The sequence below is a fragment of the Neolamprologus multifasciatus genome, chromosome 11 (assembly GCF_963576455.1).
Source record: "Neolamprologus multifasciatus chromosome 11, fNeoMul1.2, whole genome shotgun sequence".
In the NCBI taxonomy this organism is placed as follows: Eukaryota; Metazoa; Chordata; class Actinopteri; order Cichliformes; family Cichlidae; genus Neolamprologus; species Neolamprologus multifasciatus.
In genome coordinates, this window is record NC_140449.1 from 2,796,922 (window position 1) to 2,821,075 (window position 24,154).

The 24,154-nt window shown below is 43.2% G+C and overlaps 1 protein-coding gene across 4 annotated transcripts; it reads right to left on the reverse strand.

Annotated features, from left to right (window-relative positions):
• Positions 1-1,622: 1,622 nt before the first annotated feature.
• Positions 1,623-15,625, reverse strand: ggctb (gamma-glutamylcyclotransferase b). Of its 4 annotated transcripts, XR_014876754.1 has the most exons (6): positions 15,492-15,625; positions 15,268-15,413; positions 15,055-15,187; positions 7,229-7,369; positions 1,952-2,189; positions 1,638-1,868 (listed from the first exon to the last, which is right to left on the reverse strand). XR_014876754.1 is itself a non-coding variant. In XM_085176767.1 (5 exons), the coding sequence occupies exons 1-5, from the start codon at positions 15,600-15,602 to the stop codon at positions 2,109-2,111; spliced, it is 612 nt and encodes a 203-aa protein (XP_085032893.1). In that variant the 5' UTR covers positions 15,603-15,625; the 3' UTR covers positions 1,623-2,108. The 4 variants fall into 4 exon arrangements, 3 of the variants coding, with proteins under 3 accessions (XP_085032893.1, XP_085032895.1, XP_085032894.1); XM_085176767.1 differs by having other exon boundaries at positions 1,623-2,189; XM_085176769.1 differs by lacking the exon at positions 1,638-1,868 and having other exon boundaries at positions 2,131-2,750.
• Positions 15,626-24,154: the final 8,529 nt, after the last annotated feature.

The window sequence follows — 24,154 nt, forward strand, 5'->3', positions numbered from 1 at the left end:
AGATAGCTCCCAGTTTTCTGTGACCCCAAGGCTTGGGGAGGGGCGGCCATCTGCTGTGTCTCGTTGGGGGTCGGATGAACGAGAAAAGATGAAAATAAAAAATAAAAAGCGAGCATGAGGAGACAGAACAAAAAAGAGACTAAGGGAGAAGGCAAAACTTTAATGACATGCTACAGTGGAGAATAGATAAGGAGTGGAGAAGAAATGCTCACTGCATCACAGACAGGAAGTTCTTTAAACAAACAAACAAACAAAGAACTGTTTTATTTGTTGTTATCTAGCCTATGCTTGGCCCTTACTCTGAGTTTCTACCTCATTTCCCAGACTTTTAAAAAATCTGATTTAGTTCTCAGTATGAGTAAGAGCCAAACAGACGATCGATAACAACAAATAAAAGGCTAAGTCAGGTATTCAAATGAATTCAAACTCTGTCGGTGTCCTTAGTTTATTACTGATTGATCTAAAGTAGAATATTCTTCCTCCAAACAGATTTCTATAAGACTGGAAGTTGAGGAGAAAAAGCTGAGGTTTAATGAAACACTCGTAAGTGTTTATGCTTACTTTTTTTTTTTAATGATTACTTTTTTGGCTTTTAGCCTTTTTTGGGACAGATGCAGTGACGATAGACAGTAAAGCTGAGAGATAGAAGGGAGGACACACAGCAAAGAGCCCCGGGTTTGGCCCAGGCCAGATGCTGTCCTGCCATACGGCATATAGCTCACCCACTGAGCTAAACCAGCACTCCGTTTTAATCTTTCATACAATCGTCATAATTACAAATAAATTACAAATTTAGATTGAGAGAACTGACCTGAGATTCACTTGGACTCGGAGGACATCGGATTCTCCTAGCCTTGTTATCTGAAGAAGAGGTGATATTATAGACACCTCTTCAGCTCTGGCACACTTCATGTTTTGTAGAAATCATTTAACATTATTTAAAAAAATCCTCAAATTCGTTGCTTAGAGGCTTGCCTTTGGCAGGCTATTCTCTACAAGCTTGTTGTCACGGTCCTGGGACCCAGTTTTGTTCTGTTTTTTTGATCATTGATTAGTTTTATCACTTTTATCACTACTAGTATTTAGGTTTATTTCTCAGTATTTCTAGCTCTCTAATTCTTTATTATGTGATTACTTGTTCTTAGGTTTTGTTATGTGGCTTCCCTGTGTTCTGTGTTGTCTACTCTGTGCCCTCCTATCCTACGTTTCAGGTTACTATGTTCTGTCTCCCCCGGTCTCTGTTAAGTTTACGTATCTTGAGTTAAGTCGGTGTGTTTTCTGATTTACTTTGAAAGTTTGGGTCTATCATCCTGCCTGCCTGCACACAGCTATGACACTTGTGATCAAAGAAAGGTGCCTGTGGTGGCGGTGTGGTCCATGGCTCAACTTCAAGGGAGGGGCGGTACAGCAGGCTCAAGGGGTTCACAGTGCCATACTTCAATACCCTATAGCTTTGCAGTATGCCCAGAACACCTCGCTCAGGAGGTGGCCAGGAGGTATCCTACTCAGATGCCCAGACCACCTCAATTGGTTCAGTTTAATGTGGAGGAGTAGCGGCTTTAGTCTAGTTCCCTCCTAAATGACTGAATTTCTCAAACTATATCTAAAGGAGAACTGAGCCACATTCTGGAGACAACAAAATGTTCACCACTTGTATTTGCAATCGCATACTTCAGGTCACTAGCCAGGCGAGGGTAGGGATGTTTATCTGTCAGGGGCCCACTAGGCTGGTACGAGGGCTGAACCCAAAAGCAAACTCAATTGACTAGTGAGATACAGTGAACTTAAGTTTATTTAATCACAAGGAAAAAAGAAGGATAACTTTGGGGGGTAGGAGACAGAGGTGAGGGTCTTAGATGTTGCAGTCACTAGAAGCAAAGGGAGAGAGGGATTAGTGAGGGAGTAGGAGGAATTGCCAGGTAATGATTAGAATGAAGAAATTACAGGTTACTGGTTAGATGAGAGACTGGGGTCCAGAGGGAGGGAGGAAATGGTGTGAGTGTCCAACAGGGTGAGAGTGAGGCAATCCAGCCAATTTGCATGATCCAGAGGTGAGTGGCAGGCAGCAGGGCAGGCAGAGGGAATTTCTGTGAATGCTGTTGGAGTAGCTAGTCCATGAGCTTTTTCAGGTGAGAGGAGAGATGAATCCAGAACACGAGAATCAGCTGCAGGTGTGGTGGGTAATGATTCTGGTCAGAGGTAAAGAAAAACACAAGGAGACAGGTTATACGAAAGAAAATTTCTAAGATTTAAGTGTGCAAGAGCCAAGTTACCATCATGGGGTAGTGGATGGTCTAGCAGAGTGTGGAAGTCAACGCACATCTTAAGTACTGGACAGCTGTTTGCTGTTTGCTGGCTTGCAGGTGGCCACGGCAGGTGGGGAATGGCAAACCCAGCCCTGAGGGTTGGGCCAGGATGGCCAGGCAGTAGAAGTCATTATCAACTAGTAAAATCAACACCATAGCATATTTATATTCAGATCTCTCTTTACCACAAGAGACCAGTAAAGCATATGCATCACTGCAGACATGGCTCCAATCCATTTGTCACTCCCCCACTCTCCTTTCTCTTCACTTTTGACCCCCAGATACTTGAATTCCTCCATTTGGGGCAACAACTTGTCCCTAACCCCAAGAAGGCTCTCCAATCTATTCTTGCTAAGAACTTTCAAGCCCCAGACTTGAAAGTGCTAATTGGTATTCCCATTGCTTTACATTGGGCCGCAAACTATTGATGTTGGATGCCACCACCTGATGAAGCCAACAGAACCACAAAAAATAGAGATGAGATCCTGGGACAACCAGAGGGGAGGCCTTTTGCTACTTAAGACTGCCTAGAAATTTTGTTTAAAAAATTATGAACATAATCATAATCCCAACACCTGCTGGGAATGAGTCTATTGTCAGCAAGACAGACCAAGCTCTTGATGCAGTTGCACAAGGACCAAATGGCCTTTAATAATGAGCTAGATGCCCCATACTCCCAAAGCACCTTCCATACAATGTCTCGAGGGATGCGGTCAAATCCCATAAAACACATGTAGACTGTAACCCCCATTCAAACTTGAATTTCCTCATTAGGATAAAGATCTGGTTTAGCAGTCTATGACCAGGATGACAATCACTGAATCCGAGGTTCCAATAATGGACAAACTCTTGTCTCCAGTACCCTGGCATAGACTTTTCTTCCTAGGGAGGCTGAGTAGTGTGATCCCACTGTAATTGAATCACACAAGTAACCACCACCCCTGTCTGCCAATCCAGAGGGACTGCCCTGGATCTCCAAGTGATGTTGCAGAGGTGTGTCAACCAAGATATACCTATAGTAACTCAAGGCAAATCACCTGGGGCCCTACCACTAAGGAGTTATTTAACTACCTTACTCACCTTGGACCCATTGATTCGGAAGTTGTCTGTCTCGTCCTCAGACTATTTTTCTTCAATAGAAGGCATGTCAGTGGGACTGAGAAAAGTAGTCTTAACACCAACCAACTATATCCTTGGTTGAAGTCAGCAACCCACACTGAGAGCCTGATGGTTTGCTGGAATCGCCTCGAGGCTGACCAAAAGGCTTCTTCCATGACCTTAATGAACTCCTCCCATGAGCTAAGGCTGCATCCACATAGGGATACTAAAAATTTGTAAGGAATAACTGAAACTGTGAAAACCATGTTTGGAAAAAATATAAAACATATAAAATTCCCCTCCCACCCCTGCAGGCGTTCTATCCTCCAAGCTGGGGTGCTCTACCAGAGGCCTGGGAGCTTGAGAGTCCTGCACAGTATCTTAGTTCCCTGGTCGGCGCTCTTCTGGACAGAGATCTCCAATGTTGTTCCTGGGATCTGCTGAGCACATAGTGCTTTGATTACCACCGGGACCACTGTCACCTTCACCCTCCACATGTTCTCCAACTCTTCTCTGAGCCCTTGGTATTTCTCAGGTTTCTTGTGTTCCTTCTTCCTGATGTTGCTGTCATTCAGAACCGCTACATCTATCACTACGGCTGTCTTCTTCACGGTTGGAGAAAGAGAGGAACCAGGCATGGAGCTCTGAATGCAAGGCAGTGTGTTTATTTACAGTGGTAAAAGGTTAACAACAGTTCAATGTGCAAAGTAGTCAGTTGTGTCCCCCTTCCCGTGCTCAAACAGTGCGTGGCAGTGAATTTTCCTTCCTCCTCCAGGTAGACTCCCATGCTTGTGATTCTCCTCCATCCCTGTTCCTAGTTGCACACAGAACAACAAACGGTTAATCACTCGTCTGGCAGGCAACACTTAACTACGCAAACGGTCCGAGAATAATACCAGGGTTAGTGCAATACTCCAGCGCTGACTGTCGTTCGGCCACACCATTAAATAGCTCTGCCTAAGATGGTGGATGATTAAAGGCAGCTGTTGGCTGGATCAGTTGCAGGTGTGGCGGCTCCAGAGCGGCAGCACACCCGGGTCGGAGGTCACTCATTGCCATGCGACCTCCGTAAACAATCGCCATGGAGCCGGAGAGAAAAAGGAAAGAGAGAGGAAAACACACACACACAAACACAGGCAGGTCGACCGGTCGGGGAACCGTCCGACCCTGACATTCTGTTTGTCTACCACCACTATGTCCGCTTGGTTAGCCATCACTTTTTTGTCCGTCTGTATCTGGAAATCCCACAGGATTTTAGCTCGGTCATTATCCGCCTCCTTTTGGGGCATCTCCCATTTTGAGCTCGGGACTTCCAGGCCATATTCGGCACAGATGTTCCTGTACACTATGCTGGCCACTTCGTTATGGCTTTCCATGTATGCCCTGCCTGCTAGCATCTTGCACCCTGCTGTTATGTGCTGGATTGTCTCTGGGGCATCTTTACACAGCCTGCACCTGGGGTCTTGCCTGGTGTGATAGACCCCAGCCTCTATGGATCTTGTGCTCAGAGCTTGTTCCTGTGCTGCCATGATTAGTGCCTCTGTGCTGTCTTTCACTCCAGATTTGTCCAGCCACTGGTAGGATTTCTGTCAGCCACCTCCTTTATCTGCTGGTGGTACATACCGTGCAGGGGCCCTTCCTTCCATGATACTTCCTCCTCTTGCTCCTCTTTCTCTGGTTCCTGCTGCCTGAGGTATTCACTGAGCACACATTTGGTTGGGGTGATCTTCCTGATGTATTCATGGATGTTCCCTGCGTCATCCTGGACTTTGGTGCTGATGCTCACTAGTCCTCGGCCTCCTTCCTTCCGCTTAGCATACAGCCTCAGGGTGCTGGACTTGGGGTGAAACCCTCCATGCATGGTAAGGAGTTTCCTGGTCTAAGAAGTCCTGGACTAGGGACTCTTGTTGATGATCTCACTGAGGGGGTTCAGGCCTATGCAGAACAGCAGTGGGGACAGAGCATCTCCTTGATAGATCCCACACTTGATGGTGACTCATGCTATGGGCTTGATGTTTTGGGTCTCTATTGTTGCACGCCACATCCCCATTGAGTTCCTGATGAAGTCCTGTTGATCTTGTATAGTTCTGGGCATTCCAGGATCCATGTGTGGGGCATTGAGTCATAGGCCTTCTTATAATCAATCCAGGCAGTGCACAGGTTGGTCAGTCTGGTCTTGCAGTCTGGGCTGACTGCTTGGTCTGCCAGTAGCTGGTGTTTTGCGCCTCTGGTATTCTTGCCCATCCTTTTCTGTGCCCCACTCTTGTATTCACCCATGTGCCTGTTCATCTTAGCCGCTATGATGCCTGAAAGGAGCTTCCACGTGGTGCTGAGGCAGGTTATTGGCCAGTAGTTGGATGGGACTGGTCCCTTCTGGGGGTCCTTGACGATCAGGATGCTCTGACCTTCAGTTAGCCATTCCAGGTGTCCCTCGTCAACTAGCAACTGGTTCAGTTGTGCTGCTAGATGCTCATGGAGTGCAGTCATCTTATTCAGCCAGTAGGCACGAATCATGTTGGGGCCTGGTGCTGTCCAACTCTTCATACTGGAGACCCTTTATTGTCTTCTACTGTGATGGTTACTGGTCCCTGTTCAGGGAGCTTGCTGTGGTCTGCCCTCAGATCCACTAGCCACTGAGCAATGCTGTTATGGGTTGCATGCTTCTCCCATATTCTCTTCCAGTATTGTTCTGCCTCCAGCCTTGGTGGTGCTGTTCTCATATTGTTCCCCTGCCACTGAGAGTACACCTTGACTGGTTCTGGAGAACAGCTGGTTTATTCTCCTGCCTTCGATCTCTCTGGTGTACCTCTTCAAACAGCTGGCCAAGGCTTTGAGTCTTTGCTTGGCAGTTTCCGGCATCTCAGGTATGGGCAGTTTGCTGTACTTCTTAGGCACCTTCTTTGTTGCACCTTTCTGCAGCTCTAGTTTCTGTGTGCATGTGTGCGTGTGTGTGTGTGTATGTGTGTGTGTGCGTGCGTGCGTGTTTGTGTGTAACTGTTTTGCACTATAATTTACTCATAAAAGAGTTCATTTAAAAAAATCAATTTTCATGCATTTTTTATAAATAATTTTTCCTTCATCCTTTATTCTATAGTAAGAAATATATAAATACCATGAGAGATAAAATATGTACTAAACATACACTTTACTCAAAGTTCTTTCCTTTTCTTTTATATATAGAATATATTTGGTAGAAAAGATTGTGGTCAAATGCTTCAAAAATAATTTGATAATAACACATCTCAATATAATGTCAGAAAGGCAGCTTTCCTGGTAACACTGTCGGATATCTACACACAATCTCAGGCAGCACCTGGCACAATGTTTCCCACAACACCAACACCTATCTCACTGAGTATGAAGAATGTGAAATATGAGACGAATGTTTCTGTGTAATTCCATATGTATCCTTTTGAAGACCGACTGTCATCCATCCATTTTCTTAAACACTTCTCCAACTATAGAATTATTCCTTAGTCTCTGGACTTTTTGTACTGAAATATATCTTCACCATAACACATGAAGGTAAAACTGTTTACATAAAATAAATAAATGTAATACTGTTTCTTAAGGAATATTGTAAGTTTTCATTAAATCCAAATTAGACGACAAAGTCATTAATATTCTATTGTACCTGTGGCTGACAATGGAGCATAGTAGAATCATAAACTATTCTCCTATAATTAAGGTTAACCATTAGGTGAAGCAGCTAACTAAGGCACAACATGCTTAAATACAGTGTTATAATCAATAAAGTATTTGCTAAGGTAAAAGTGGACCTGGTTTACATTGGATAATCAGGCATCATTAGAACGATGGTTGACCTTTTCTTTGGCTCTTCGTCTGGCTCGCTCCAGTTCAGCCATCATGGGTAGGGGACCCTCATACATGTTGGTCTTGATTGCTCGAAGTTTCTCCTGGTAGTCTTTTGGCAAGCCGTTCTGTTCTGCTCCCATTACAATCACCTGCAGTCATTGATGAGAATATATTAGTTATAACCATGACAGCAGCCACAAATATCAGTTGTCAACTGTCTTCAGTGTAATAAAGCAAGAGTGAGCTTCCTATAACTTTTGGAATTTTTAGGTATACCCATTGACCTGTTTGTAACACAAATATCTAATCAGCTAATCATCTGCATTTATAAAATCAAATTCTGCTCCGTATGTTAATACATGTTTAATGTTGCACTTTTTTTTTATCCTGTTTTGAGCCAGCTGCAGTGAAATGTCATTCCTTGTACACTTGCTGTATATTGAATGATTATAAATGTGTCTCCTGTTTAATCTTATCCTCGGCTCTGTGTCATTGTGTTCTTGCGGAGGTGGTGATGGGGCTGAATCAGAATTTCCTGCTTCCAGAGGGAGTGGAAAGTCCCGATGTTACCTTTAGTTCACTAAGAGGTGGGGGGCTGTTGTCCTTCAGCATGGCCAGCAATGGACAGGTACACATCAACGCTGCTGCTCTGTCAGTGCGCCCCAGGGCAGCTGTGGCTACAATGTAGCTTGCCATTTCCAGTGTGTGAATGTGTGTGTGAATGGGTGAATGACTGAATGTAGTGTGAAGCGCTTTGGGGTCCTTAGGGACTGAGTAAAGCGCTATACAAATGCAGGCCATTTACCATCTACCAATAAGCTCCGTTGGAGCAGCCTTTCAACGCCTCTCTTTGTCTCTCACTAGCAAACTTGACCCAGACAACAAAGTAAAGCTAGTTTTCAACACACATACCCTTCCCCATCCATCCTTCCGTCTCTGTTCTCCTCTCAGTGTTGACTTTGTTTCTTTGGAAACTGAAGTTCAGATCAACTGACCATTTTTCTGTTTTTCCTCTCCCAGTAGAAACATCTCAAAGCATCTCTTCTCTTCCCATTCAGTTATTTCACTAATAACTGAATCGACTAATACGTCGACACGAACCCACCGTATTAGCCAGAGGTCCCTTTACTACGGTTCGGAGCCGCTGACCTGTTTTATACAAATAGTTTTCTACACGAGATCGCTGCAAAAAGTGCAGCCTTACCTAATGTCCACCTACTGTTACTCATTTATATTAAGATTTAAACATCTAGTTGGTGTTGGTATGGTGAGTAGCCTTCAGTAATAGTAATAAATCACAGCAATAGTACATTCATGTAGTTGTAAACAGCATGATAATATATTAAGTAATCCAAAGTATTCAGAATACGTTACTCTCATTGAGTAACGTATTCTGAATACGTTACAGAATACATTTTGGGGCATGTAATCTGTAATCTGTAACCTGTAGTGGAATACATTTAAAAGTAACCTTCCCAACACTGCTCACCAAAAGTAGACAAAATAATACTGGAAAAAAACAGGAGGGTCACAATTAGGCCTCGTATCATCAGTTCAGGCTATTAGTGTTGCAAAGGCATGCACTGTTTCTGGCTTCCTCTTTGAACACAGTTGTTTCAGTTTCTTAAGTACAGTGGGATATTTGTATCATGGATATGCAGTCGATAAACACTCTGAGTAATGTGAAAGAACGTTTCCAGCACATTTTTGAATCTACATCACAGTGAGTTGACGCTTGCATAAACAGAAAAGGGGGTCCAAACAACATGACTGAGTATATGTCAAGCTTTTTATCAAAGAAACAAAAAAAAGCTTTGTTAAATGTATTTTTTTAAACATATTTTCCCAGCTGTTTCATAAATAAATTAGGGTACGATCTGCAGTGTTTAGTTAAGTTGAATCTGCCTTGAACTAAAGTTTCCCAGCAGAACTTTGCAAAGAGATAAATGATGTTGTTGACGTCACGAGTCAGTGTGGTGATGCATGCTCAGTAATCCAGGTAAGGATATTCCAGAAGGAGTTTCTGTTATTTGGATCATTGTTTTAGTATTACCACCAGTGTGTTAGAATTCAAAGATGACAGTAAATTTGAGAATGACCTGCAGTTCAACAGATACAAGAACAAGCAGAACAGAGGGAACAATGTAGGTGACACACTGTAGAAGACAAAGGTATCAAAACAAAGGCATGCTGTTAGGCATGTTTGGAGCGCTCGTATGTGCTGAGGAACAGTCTAGCATTTTAGCTCACAAGCTGTGAGATCTGTAAAACATAGCAAAGCAATGTGTGTCCTAATTGTTTTGGCCTTTCACATAGTCAGGTGATGAGTGGGGGTAGCAAACGAATCCCTTTTCCAGATGAACCACAGAGAGAGAAATGGATAAAAGTAAACATATAACCTGAAAGTAATTCATTGTAAATTCTGTATGTGGTTGGGTTTTACAACGCTGGCTTTGTTTAAATATATATTTTTAAGTGAGACGTGTTGAAATAAAGGTTTACTAGTCAAATATTTAAGTCATTAAGAACATGACTTTAAATCCTAGAACCACCTCGTTTTTAATGATTATAGCAATAAACATACAAGAAAGAATAAGTGTGTGGATAGCTGATACTAAATATGTTTAGCTAGGACTTATATATACAGTAAACTTTCCATTGTTGCTAAGTTGCTGATTCAGCTTTATGATCATTTTGGAGGATGAAGAACCTCTCATAAAAAAGCGTGACGTATAATTCCCTCTTGCCCCTCTGGGCTGTCTTTATCCTTCACACTCGGGTCCTGTGCAATTTGTTGTTCTGGACAGAAATCATAACTGTTGTTCCTGGGAACAACAGCTAGCCCCCTCGTCACCCGCCTAGCTTGGGAATTACTGCACCGAGTTCTCTGATTACCACTGGGACCACTTTGCCTTCACCCACCATGTCTTCTTCCTCTTCTCTCAGTCTTTAATATTTCTAAATTTTTTTGTCTTTTTTCCTGATATCGCTATCATTCGGTATAGCTGCATCGATCACTACGGCCGTCTTCTTGTCCACCACTATGTCCGGTTGGTTAGCCACCACCATTTTGTCCGTCTGTATCTGGAAGTCCCACAGGATCTTAGCTCGGTCATTCTCCACCACCCTAGGGGGCGTCTCCCATTTTGACCCCGGGACTTCCAGGTTATACTTGGCACAGATGTTCCTGTACACTATGCCGGCCACTTGATAATGGCGTTCCATGTATGCCCTGCCTGCTAGCATCTTGCACCCTGCTGTTATGTGCTGGATTGTCTCTGGGGCATCTTTACACAGCCTGCACCTGGGGTCCTGCCTGGTGTGATAGACCCCAGCCTCTATAGATCTTGTACTCAGAGCTTGTTCCTGTGCTGCCATGATTAGTGCCTCTGTGCTGTCTTTCAGTCCAGCTTTGTCCAGCCACTGGTAGGATTTCTGAATATCAGCCACCTCCTTCATCTGCCGGTGGTACATACCGTGCAGGGGCCTGTCCTTCCATGATACTTCCTCCTCTTCCTCCTCTTTCTCTGGTTCCTGCTGCCTGATGTATTCACTGAGCACACACAGTTGTGGCCATCTTCCTGTTGTCTCATCCTGGACAGTGGTTCTGACACTCACCAGTCCTCTGCCTCCTTCCTTTTGCTTAGCGTACAGCCTCAGGGTGGTGGATTTAGGGTAGAACGATCCATGCCTGATAAGAAAACTTCCTTGTCTTGATGTCAGTGGCTTCTATCACCTCCTTTGTCCAACTTATTATGTCAGCAGGGTACCTGATCACCAGCAGGATATAGGTATTGATTGCCTGCATGTTGTTCTTCCTATTCATCTCACTCCTCCGGACTTGCCTGACCCTCAGCAGGGTCTGACGGTCAGGCCTGTGGGATTGCCAGGTACCTGTAGCTGTCCTTGTTGTCTGCAATGTTGCCTTCTGGTAGTGCAATCGCCCCAGTTCGGACTACCGTCCCTCTCTTTGTTACCATTCAACTACATTTCTCCAGTCCGAATGACATTCCAATGTCATTGCTTTAGATCCTAGTGGAGTGGATCAGTGAATCGATGTCTCGTTCACTCTTGGCATACAGCTTGATGTCATCCATTTACAGGAGGTGGCTGACAACTGCTCCGTTCTGTAGTCGGTATCCGTAGCCAGTCTTGTTGATGATCTCACTGAGGAGGTTCAGGCCTATGCAGAACAGCAGTGGGGACAGAGCATCTCCTTGGTAGATCCCGCACTTGATGGTGACTTGTGCTATGGGCTTGAAGTTGGCCTCTAGTGTTGTCCGCCACATCCCCATTGAGTTCCTGATGAAGGCTCTTAGGTTCTTGTTGATCTTGTATAGTTCTAGGCATTCCAGGATCCAGCTGTGGGGCATTGAGTCATAGGCCTTCTTGTAATCAATCCAGGCAGTGCACAGGTTGGTCAGTCTGGTCTTGCAGTCTCGGATGCCTGCTCTGTCTACCAGTATCTGGTGTTTCATTCCTCTGGTATTCTTGCTTAACTCATGTATTGAGTCATGCGTTTCTTCATCTTAGCCGCTATGAAGCTTGACAGGAACTTCCATGCGGTGCTGGCACAGGTTATTGGCTGGCAATTGGACGGGACCAGTCCCTTCTGGGGGTCCTTGGGGATCAGGACTGTCCGGCCTTCAGTGAGCCATTCTGGGTGTCTCTCATTGGCCAGCAGCTGGTTCATTTTTGCTGCCAGACGCTCATGGAGTGCAGTAAGCTTCTTTAGCCAGTAGGTGTTAGGGCTGGGCCATATCATACCATTCACGGTAACACCGGTATAATGTTGGGCAATGATAAGAAAATGAAATATCGCGATAGAATATGCGTAAAACGCGCATGCACAGAGCCTTTGTTTTCATACGCATATGGCGGAAAAAGCATGGCGGCGACGCAGAATGAGGAGGGCGAAAGCGGATCGTTTAATGAAACGGATGAACCAGAACTGGTTTGTAAAAATGCTGCAACTTCACTGGTGTGGAACTGGTTTGGCTTTCGTCTGTCAGATACACAACAAAGCACAGTTTTTGGTAGCGCATGCTAGCAGGCCGTCGTTATTACCGTGTTTTTGGAAAATACGGCACACTTAAAATCAATCCTTTGATTTTTCTGAAAGTCGACAGAGCCCCTTATAATCCCGTGTGCCTTATGTATGAACTCTGGTTGTGTTTACTGACCTCGAACTGATTTTATGTACACGGCGCTCGAACATCTGTCAAATGTTTCAGTACGACTTTGCTAAGCTACGAAGCTGCACCGCTTGATGGATTGTCGGAGCATTACGGCTATCGTAGGCGGAGCCTCGCGGAGTGATACGTACTGTGCTTCAACATAATATTACCGTATTGTGTGTGTATAACCTCTTTTTAAGTTTTGTGGATATTATACATGGTTATGCTGAGGAAATGTCGGCCAGTTTCCACTGGAAATGCCTTTTGGTTAAACTGTCAGCGAGGAATTTGGACTGTTAATTTTTGATATAACTTTAATGCACATAAAAAACAGCTGCTTGTTTAAGTGAAAATACATTGATGGTTTTTTTTGCACTAATAAAGTTGTGGAGTTGTAAAGTATTTTGTCTAGTGTCAATTATATCGTCAGTTATATCGTTATCGCAAATTTTCAAATGTATATCGTGATAAATATTTTTGGTCATATCGCCCTGCTCTAGTAGGCGTGAATCATTTTGGGGTCTGGTGCTGTCCAAGTCTTCATATTGGAGACTCTTTCTTGGATGTCTGCCACTGTGATGGTTACTGGTCCCTGTTCAGGGAGCTTGCTGTGGTCTGCTCTTAGATTTACTAGCCCCTGAGTTGCTGTTATGAGTTACATCCTTCTTCCATATGCTCTTCTAGTATTGCTCCGTCTCAACCAATGTTAGAGCTGCTGTTCTCATATTGTTCCCCTGCCACTGAGAGTACACCTTGGATGGTTCAGCGGAAAACATCTGGTTTATTCTCCTGCCTTCGATCTCTCTGGTATTCCCCTTCAAACGCCTGGCCAAGGCTGTGAGTCTTTGCTCGGCAGTTTCCAAGCTTGCTGTACTTCTTAGGCACCCCTTCTTCATTACACCTTTCTGGAGCTCTGACAGTTGATAGTTCCCTCCTTACTACCTTGATCTCCTTCTCCATGGAGGGCACTGCTGCTGTGGTGTAGATCAGCTTGTTGGTTTAGGTGATGGTTGCAGTAGGGTTTGTCCATAATGCTGCATTCAAATCTTCTAGTAGCACTTCTGAGGGTGCTTCACTTACTCTTGTTAACCACCTACTGATGGTCAAGGTTTCCTGCTTTGCCATGAATCCTATCTTTTAGGCAAGCTGCTCTTGCACTCAACATTCCTTCTGACAAACTTGATGCTTGGTACCCAATCTTGGTTGGAGCTGGTGATATCGCCCCACTGACCTGAAGCCCTTGGTCCCCCTTGTATTTTACTTCATCGATCTCGAGTTGGGATAGCAGTTCCTTTCTCTTAATGTTGGAACATTGAGCTACTAGTTGTTTCACCATCATCTGGATGTTGGGTATTGAAGATTTCATAGGTCCCACATTATCTTCATGTTTCAGGAAGCTTCTTTTTAGACATGCTAGTGCTGTCAGAAAACGTTCTTATTTTCCCCTTTATAAAAAAAAATCTCGTCAGCATCAAATAAGTTGAGTTTCTTTTGAAAACGGGATTGTGTCTTTCTATCAGTTATATTAATGGGGTGGACAATGCATTCAAATTGCATTATCTTTTGATATAAGGCAATATAACAGGACAAATCACAGTCTTAACAGTTATGATAAAATTGTATCAACACATCTCAGGTTTCCGGATATCGTGTGATATTAAACTCCACTAATTTAAGCTACATATACATAAACTGGCATCTGAGTGAATGTTTTTAATACTGCTGATAAAATTGTGAAACGACCCAAACTAACAGTAAATGTACCTTCCTTACAGTAAATCCTCCCTTACCAAATTTCCCCCTTGTGGGACAATTAAAGGATTATTCTATTCTATTCTATTCTAAATGAGTGTAAGTTGTTACCGTGTACCATAAAGAGGCATTGTTCTTGAGATCCTATAAATAATAAATCAGTATGTCACACAGTCACAGTGACTAGAGCATGAAAACAGATTTTACAAATTAATGTGGAAAAAAAATATCAATTTAATGTCACTTTTTAAAACTTCTGATTAAAATTAAACAAGGGATTAGCCATTAGCCGTTTCTTCCAATTGCTTAGCAGTTAGCTTTGTGTTTACCATTAAATTCTTACTTTTGTTAGTTTTTTTAAAAATTTCAAATCAGTTTAGTTTTATTTTGTTTCCACAGAACATTTGCTTTATCATTTCTTCGTTTTAGTTCACATCTAGTTATATTGTATATTTTAATCATTAAAATTACAAAACAAAATAACATAAACATTGGACACTCCCACTGATATACCAGTCTCACAAACACACAAATACCTTCCATGCCTAATGTGACCATATTTGACAAAGACGTTAAAGACATTTCCTATATTTTTCATTTGTCCAAGTTCATTTTGGAAGTATGGCATGTTGTTTTATTTAGTGTTCTGTAATTTTCTGTTTTAAAAAATCAGTTAACTTTAACATCTTAGTTTCTAAACATACAAATAAAAATGAAAAAAGGTTTTTGCTTTGTAGTTGTTAGTATTTTTATGTGATTTACTGACATCAGAGAGAAAAAATGCATCAGTATAATGGTGAACTTTTTTTTTCTAAAATTGGACTTTCTGTGATTTCAATAATATTTTTCTCTGCTCCTGCATCACACTGAAACACTCACAATCATAACTACAGTCAGTATCTCACCTTTAGGTACTGTGGTGATGGTGGAGCATACACACAGCTGTTCATTATGTAGGTGCGACAGTTGAGGTCCTGGCCTTTTGTCTTCACCGATAACTCCACGGGACTGTACGCTCCTAATGTCACGTTCTCCTGACTAAGTGTGTAAACAAATGTTACACGTCACGTTGACCAGGAGGACACTGAATAAAATCTATGAGAAAAAAACAACTTTACCTGTCAAGAGACTCTAGATCAGACACGTTCATCTTCCACACCACACCCCACACCTCGTCTCCAGGGCTGTGCTCTATGGTGGCAACACCTCCATGCCATCGGTCACTAGCAAGGCCTTTGTGGTTCCCAAAAACCAGTTTATAGTCCTGAAAAGTGACAAAAGGAAGGAATAATTAAATGTGTTCATATGGGAGAGCTTCCCCTTTTTACCCAGCACATCATACCTTGAGCCTGGCTACACAGTGTACTGTCGCAGAGGGATTCTTGAGCTGAAGACGTTCCTTTAGCAGGTTACTGCCATATGCAAAGTACAGGAAAGTGTGGTTATCCTCCATGTTGTCATCAGTCTCTGTCAGGAGGAAAATTAGAACCAGATGGACTGATGGAAAGAAAATTATGCACAGTCACAGAATAAAGCAACACTGACAGAGGTGAAGAGCAGAGGTGAGCCAGTTTTGTGGAGGTGCAGCATGCAGAGGTGAGAACGCGTCAGCTACAGAGTGACAGGAATGAAGCGCTGGCCTTCCAGCACCCGCACACCATTCTTATGTTAATCCTGTGTACAGCCACCAAGCTCTATTCAGCTCACAATACACAGTTTGCCTCGTGTGTTGAGCCAACAGTACTGAGCCAGGCACACACACACACACACACACACACACACACACACACACACACACACACAAACACAAACAAATAGAAACAAACACACACACACAAACAAACAAACAAACACACAAACAAACAAACAAACAAACACACGTGCAAACAAACACACAAACACAAACAAACAAACACACACACAAACACAAACAAAACAAACACACACACAAACACAAACAAACACACACACACACACACACACACAAACACACAAACAAACACACACACAAACACAAACAAACAAACACACACACACAAACACACACACAAACAAACAAACAAAAACACACAAAAACACAAACACACACAAACACAAACAAATAGATACAAACACACAAACACAAACAAACACACACAAACACAAACAAACACACAAACAAACACACACAAACACAAACAAACAAACAAACACACACACACACAAACACACACACAAAAACACAAACACACACACACAAACACACACACACAAACACAAACAAACACACACACACAAACACAAACAAACAAACACACACAAACAAACAAACAAACACACACACACACAAACAAACACACAAACACAAACAAACACACAAACACAAACAAACAAACACACACACAAACAAACACACAAACACAAACAAACAAACACTCACAAACACACACACACAAACAAACACACACACACACACACACACACAAACAAACACAAACAAACAAACACACACACACACACAAACACACAAACACACACAAACAAACACACACACACAAACACACACACAAACACAAACAAATAAACAAACACACACAAACAAACACACACAAACACACACACACACACACACACACACACACACACACACACACACACACACACAGACAAACAGGTGTTTCCTACGGTGGCCCTGAGAGGCCAAACGGACTGCAACTTCAGAAAACACTTGCAAAAAGAAAAATGCTGCAAAAAGAAAAATGCTGCAAAAGCACACACAACACAACGGAAATGTTTCTGGGGAGACAATAACCGGACGGACCAGTTGCACGAACTAAAACATGTATGTATGGCTGTTTCCCAATTCAGGGTCTGCAGCCTTAAAGGCCGCAGCCTTAACGGTCCTCAAGGGCCGCGTACTCAATGACCGTTGAGGTCGGAAGTGCGAGGCTTGTAGGCTTGTGAGATGGGACGGTCTAGCCTCCGTCGCGCTGCCCAGGTTGCCTAGCAACCATGATACTAACAGCTGGAAAGTTTCATACAGCTTTGTTTGACAGAAATGAAGAACATATTTTGTACATTTGTTTCTACATGAGCTTTGTGTGATTTAATAAGTATCTGAGGCTGAGACCACAGGACTGTAAAACATGATTGTTGGGCTTCATTTCTGTACTGAACAGTCATTTAAGATTAGCTAGTAAATAACAAATAGTTAATGTTGTTCATGAGACTAAAGTCATCTCACTTTGGTAATGTAAATATAATATGGCCAATATTATATTAATCATTATTAGTTATTACAGCAGTGAACATGAACTCTGTGTCAAATACTGAGCCTCAGTACAGATTCAAGTTGCATTTATTTATATTTCCTATCACCTTAAATCTTCAGTCAAAGACAAGTATCTTTGACAGTGTATATACAGATGTATTATATATAAGAGACAAATATTGTTCTTTTAATATGTTGGTGTTGCACCCTCAGAGAGACATGACTCCATTCTCCGTTTTCTTGCAACTTTATTCTCCTCAGTTCAGTTTGGAGTTTACAGGCAGCATAGCGTATCATCAGCAAAACATCGCTTCCTCACGTCTCAGACACTGTTTGTTTTTTCTGCGCTTACTGATGACATCACACGTCTGAACTCTGACCTCCTGGAGCCAGTAAACTACAAAAATTAACTAGAAATGTGTCCAAAAACAAAACACAATTAAATAGTCTTTAAAGATTTTCCCAACAATTCAAAAAAATGTAAGTTTTATAACTACTTTTAGAGCGCAACATTGGCATTACTAAATTTGGCTCAATGCTTACATATATGTGTAAAAAGCAAATGTACGAGCTGTGATAACTGTTTCTGATAGAATGAAGAGTAGACTGATATATTGAATATTCCTTTATTGGGTGAGAAAATCAGACCATGTCATAACTGCTTTAAGTCATACAGAATAGATATCAGAGCCTTAAACAGGCTGACTTCTGCTAAATGGGTCAAACTGGGCAGAAAGTCTACAAACACATAACATCCTTATAGAATATGATGTAACACTATAGATCAACTTACCTCAGAATATATAAAGCATATAAACAATTACAGCAATATGATGCAACAAACACAGCAGTGCTACTAATCCAAAATACTCAAAGCTTCATAGAACTGAAACAAACATTTATTTTTAGCTCCATTCAGCTGCTGATACATACTTTAGGTTTCTGAATATTAAACTTGTTGCTGCCTTTCATAGTGTGTAACTTGAAGGCCCTGAGTACTTTCTCCCACACTGAAAACACTGGATGATAACATTATTTGAACATTACCTAATAAGACTGATTCAGGACAGACAGTTAGTTATGTTAAACTTTCCTAGCAGTCCTTCACAAACAGGGAACAGTCTGTCTATTCTCTCCATCTGTCAGCTGCTGCTGGCTCTTCCTCCTCCTCTTCCTCACACACTGCTGAGTCCTGGTGGATCATCAGGGGTGCAAAGCCTCACAGATGATGTGCAGCAGTGGGTCCCTCAGTCTGTCCTCACTCTGGACACTTGCAGTTGTCACACATGGAAATCAAATGTGTGATAAGCTGCAGGATTCAAACACAAGTGTAACTTATAAACACATGTTCATACTTTTATTCCACAATCAGAGAGAAAGAAACAGAGAGAGAGTGCAGGACAGACAGACAGGTGACAGTCTCAGGTGTATACACTGCTACAAACAGGAGGATTTAGTGTTTGTGTTATTACGAGTGCTGAACAAGAAGAGTTCCCAGATGGTACAGTGGACACATGTGTGACTCCTGTGATTTAAAGCATTTTTCTTTCAGCTTAACGAGTGAACCGTCAGCTCGTTCAAACACACGTTAAAGTCCGTTTGGCTCGACACCACCGAACAGAGGCAGCAATATAACACAGCTAACATTAACAGTGCAGTGAATCCTGCTTGTGCTGTGATATTCAGGACTGCAAACCGAGCAGCATCACTGACTTTCAGCTTGTTGTGTTTGTGGATATATGACTGACTTTAATTATCCACAAAATCATCACATTCTCTGTAAGATTAAGGTCGACTATCGAACAGCGTATAAAGTAAAGGCTTTAAAACAAAGTAAACGCTGAAAGTACAAACATCGCTAATGTCACATAACTTTGCCGGCATGTGGCCAACAGTAATGTTTTAATGTTCCTCATTATTAAACATTTGCACATAAATAAGTGACATCATATTCAGAACTTACTTTTGAAAGTTTACTCTTTGGCTGCTCTGCTTCCACTTCTTTGAAGTGTCTCCCAGTCCCAGTGCACCTGTTAGCATGTTTTGGTTCGTTCAACTGGTCCATCCGGTTATTGTCTCCCCAGAAACATTTCCGTTGTGTTGTGTGTGCTTTTGCAGCGTTTTTCTTTTTGCAGCATTTTTCTTTTTGCAAGTGTTTTTCCTTTTGCAGCATTTTTGTTTTTGCAAGTGTTTTTCTTTTTGCAGCATTTTTCTTTTTGCAAGTGTTTTCTGAAGTTGCAGTCCGTTTGGCCTCTCAGGGCCACCATAGTTTCCAGCTCCCGAGTGTAAGTGTAGTAATAAATTGCTCACAGCCAATAGGAAACGTTATGTTATTATGAATTTGTTACATTACAGTAACAGGTTATAACCATTTACCATTTGGAACCAGCTCTCTGTTTAAAACATCAGTCTCTGATCCTGTGAGTATTACCCAGTAAGCAGTACAAAGCTTGGATGGAGCCGCAGAGGAGACTCCGCATGTGGAGCCTGCTTCCACTCAAGCGTTGTTTGCCAGGGCATGTGTCATGGTCCGGGTGTGTGCCAGTGTGTCTCCCTCCGAGCCGGCATCTCCACCCCTGGGAGGGGCCTCAGTGTTCTGCTGATTGCTCACACCTGTGGGTAATTTAGCCGGGGACTCATAAGGCCAGCGCACTCAACCTCTCTTCGCCAGATTCTCAGCTAACCCTAGTTAGTGCAGGCCACCGCCGTGATTTCGCACTCGCTTTGTGAATTACCTTGTCTCATCGTGTGTTTCTCTCATAGCCACACCAAGCTGCCAAACACTAATCTCTGCTGAAGAGCTCCAACCCGGACGCTGGACCACCTGACAGTCCCACGGGTTGTTCACCCGAACCACCTGCCTGCCTCCCTGCCTCCACGCCAGGAATTTCGGACCACACCCCGGACCACTCACCCCTCCACGTCACCACCGACCACCCGCGGCAAGTACGCAGTACGAAGGAAGATTCAGAACGAACAGCTTATCCATATTTCTCCTGAACCATATCTGAACGTCTGTACTCTATTTACAGCGACTCTGACCCTTTCCCTGGACCCAGTGTGACCCTCCCTCCAGCCCAATCCCCGGAACTGCTGTTTCCACTGACCAAGACCAGATTGCTTACTTAGCCCAGGCTGCTTAAGACCCCTTTGATTCAGTTGTGGCACTTCGCACTTGTTAACCTCACTTTCCAGTTTATGAACACTTACTGAGTAAATAAACGTCGTCTCTAAAACTACTTACGTGCTGTTCGGGGTCCAGGATTTGAGTCCTTTCACTTTTGAGGCGGCCTCGGCCATGACAGCATGTCCACTCAGTCACACCCACTATCACTACTCTCCTCTAAATTCGTCCACTTGTTGTTACTAACCGAGTTAAGATTTAGTACCCTTCATTTTTAGATTTAGATTTAGACTCGGGTGATGTTCTCTTACTAAACAACTTAATCTGTCTGTGCTTCTCTCTTCCCCTCCTCAATGTCCACAATTACGACGTCTATGTCACCCTATTTTAAGTCAAAGGTTGTGAAAGGTTACAAACATTAAAATCACTTCATTACAATGGACAAATTTTCTTCTTTTTTGTGTCAAAGTACTTGCAGCCAGTCTCACACTAACCGACACTAATCTGCCAGGTCAAAGGTAAGTAATATCAGCACACACAGACATCAGACAAAAACACAGAGCGACACAGAGAAGAGAGAAAAAAACACAGAGCGACAAAGAGAAGAGAGACAAAAACACAGAGCGACACAGAGAAGAGAGACAAAAACGCAGAGCGACACAGAGAAGAGAGACAAAAACACAGAGCGACACAGAGAAGAGAGACAAAAACGCAGAGCGACACAGAGAAGAGAGACAAAAACGCAGAGCGACACAGAGAAGAGAGACAAAAATGCAGAGCGACACAGAGAAGAGCGACAAAACCGCAGAGCGACACAGAGAAGAGAGACAAAAACACAGAGCGACACAGAGAGGGGACAAAAATGCAGAGCGACACAGAGAAGAGAGACAAAACACAGAGCGACACAGAGAAGAGAGACTAAACACAGAGCGACAAAGAGAAGAGAGACAAAAACACAGAGCGACACAGAGAAGAGCGACAAAACACAGAGCGACACAGAGAAGAGAGACAAAAACAACACAGAGAAGAGAGACAAAAACACAGAGCGACAAAGAGAAGAGAGACAAAAACACAGAGCGACACAGAGAAGAGAGACAAAAACACAGAGCGACACAGATAAGAGAGACAAAATACAGAGCGACACAGAGAAGAGAGACAAAAACACAGAGCGACACAGAGAAGAGAGACAAAAACGCAGAGCGACACAGAGAAGAGAGACAAAAACACAGAGTGACACAGAGAAGAGAGACAAAAATGCAGAGCGACACAGAGAAGAGAGACAAAACCGCAGAGCGACACAGAGAAGAGAGACAAAAACACAGAGCGACACAGAGAGGGGACAAAAACGCAGAGCGAAACAGAGAAGAGAGACAAAAACACAGAGCGACACAGAGAAGAGAGACAAAAACAACACAGAGAAGAGAGACAAAAACACAGAGCGACACAGAGAAGAGAGACAAAAACACAGAGCGACACAGAGAAGAGCGACAAAACACAGAGCGACACAGAGAAGAGAGAACAAAACGCAGAGCGACACAGAGAAGAGAGACAAAAACGCAGAGCGACACAGAGAAGAGAGACAAAAACACAGAGCGACACAGAGAAGAGAGACAAAAACAGAGCGACACAGAGAAGAGAGACAAAACACAGAGCGACACAGAGAAGAGAGACAAAAACACAGAGCGACACAGAGAAGAGAGACAAAAACACAGAGCGACACAGAGAAGAGAGACAAAAACACAGAGCAACACAGAGAAGAGAGACAAAACGCAGAGCGACACAGAGAAGACAGACAAAAACACAGAGCGACACAGGGAAGAGCGACAAAACACAGAGCGACACAGAGAAGAGAGAACAAAACGCAGAGCGACACAGAGAAGAGAGACAAAAACGCAGAGCGACACAGAGAAGAGAGACAAAAACACAGAGCGACACAGAGAAGAGAGACAAAAACGCAGAGCGACACAGAGAAGAGAGACAAAAACACAGAGCGACACAGAGAAGAGAGACAAAAACACAGAGCGACACAGAGAAGAGAGACAAAACACAGAGCGACACAGAGAAGAGAGACAAAAACACAGAGCGACACAGAGAAGAGAGACAAAACACAGAGCGACACAGAGAAGAGAGACAAAAACAACACAGAGAAGAGAGACAAAAACACAGAGCGACACAGAGAAGAGAGACAAAAACACAGAGCGACACAGAGAAGAGAGACAAAAACACAGAGCGACACAGAGAAGAGAGACAAAACGCAGAGCGACACAGAGAAGAGAGACAAAAACGCAGAGCGACACAGAGAAGAGAGACAAAAACAACATAGAGAAGAGAGAGTAAACACAGAGCGACACAGAGAAGAGAGACAAAAACACAGAGCGACACAGAGAAGAGAGACAAAACACAGAGCGACACAGAGAAGAGAGACAAAAACAACACAGAGAAGAGAGACAAAAACACAGAGCGGCACAGAGAAGAGAGACAAAACACAGAGCGACACAGAGAAGAGAGACAAAAACACAGAGCGACACAGAGAAGAGAGACAAAACGCAGAGCGACACAGAGAAGAGAGACAAAAACGCAGAGCAACACAGAGAGGAGACAAAAACACAGAGCGACACAGAGAAGAGAGACAAAACACAGAGCGACACAGAGAAGAGAGACTAAACACAGAGCGACACAGAGAAGAGAGACAAAAACACAGAGCGACACAGAAAAGAGCGACAAAACACAGAGCGACACAGAGAAGAGAGACAAAAACAACACAGAGAAGAATGACAAAAACACAGAGCGACACAGAGAAGAGAGACAAAAACGCAGAGCGACACAGAGAAGAGAGACAAAAACACAGAGCGACACAGAGAAGAGAGACAAAACCGCAGAGCGACACAGAGAAGAGAGACAAAAACGCAGAGCGATACAGAGAAGAGAGACAAAAACGCAGAGCGACACAGAGAAGAGAGACAAAAACACAGAGCGACACAGAGAAGAGAGACAAAAACAACACAGAGAAGAGAGACAAAAACACAGAGCGACACAGAGAAGAGAGACAAAAACACAGAGCGACACAGAGAAGAGCGACAAAACACAGAGCGACACAGAGAAGAGAGAACAAAACGCAGAGCGACACAGAGAAGAGAGACAAAAACGCAGAGCGACACAGAGAAGAGAGACAAAAACGCAGAGCGACACAGAGAAGAGAGACAAAAACACAGAGCGACACAGAGAAGAGAGACAAAAACACAGAGCGACACAGAGAAGAGAGACAAAACACAGAGCGACACAGAGAAGAGAGACAAAAACACAGAGCGACACAGAGAAGAGAGACAAAAACAACACAGAGAAGAGAGACAAAAACACAGAGCGACACAGAGAAGAGAGACAAAAACACAGAGCGACACAGAGAAGAGAGACAAAAACACAGAGCAACACAGAGAAGAGAGACAAAACGCAGAGCGACACAGAGAAGACAGACCAAAACACAGAGCGACACAGAGAAGAGCGACAAAACACAGAGCGACACAGAGAAGAGAGAACAAAACGCAGAGCGACACAGAGAAGAGAGACAAAAACGCAGAGCGACACAGAGAAGAGAGACAAAAACACAGAGCGACACAGAGAAGAGAGACAAAAA

Excerpts from the sequence above, each read along its gene's own strand:
- ggctb (XM_085176769.1), bottom strand. The coding sequence starts at position 15,602 with ATGGAGGATAACCACACTTTCCTGTACTTTGCATATGGCAGTAACCTG. Across the intron at positions 7,370-15,054 it reads CATCACCACAGTACCTAAAG|GTGATTGTAATGGGAGCAGA; the intron begins GTGAGATACTGA and ends CAATGACTGCAG. Across the intron at positions 2,751-7,228 it reads GACGAAGAGCCAAAGAAAAG|GTGGTGGCATCCAACATCAA; the intron begins GTCAACCATCGT and ends TGGCTTCATCAG.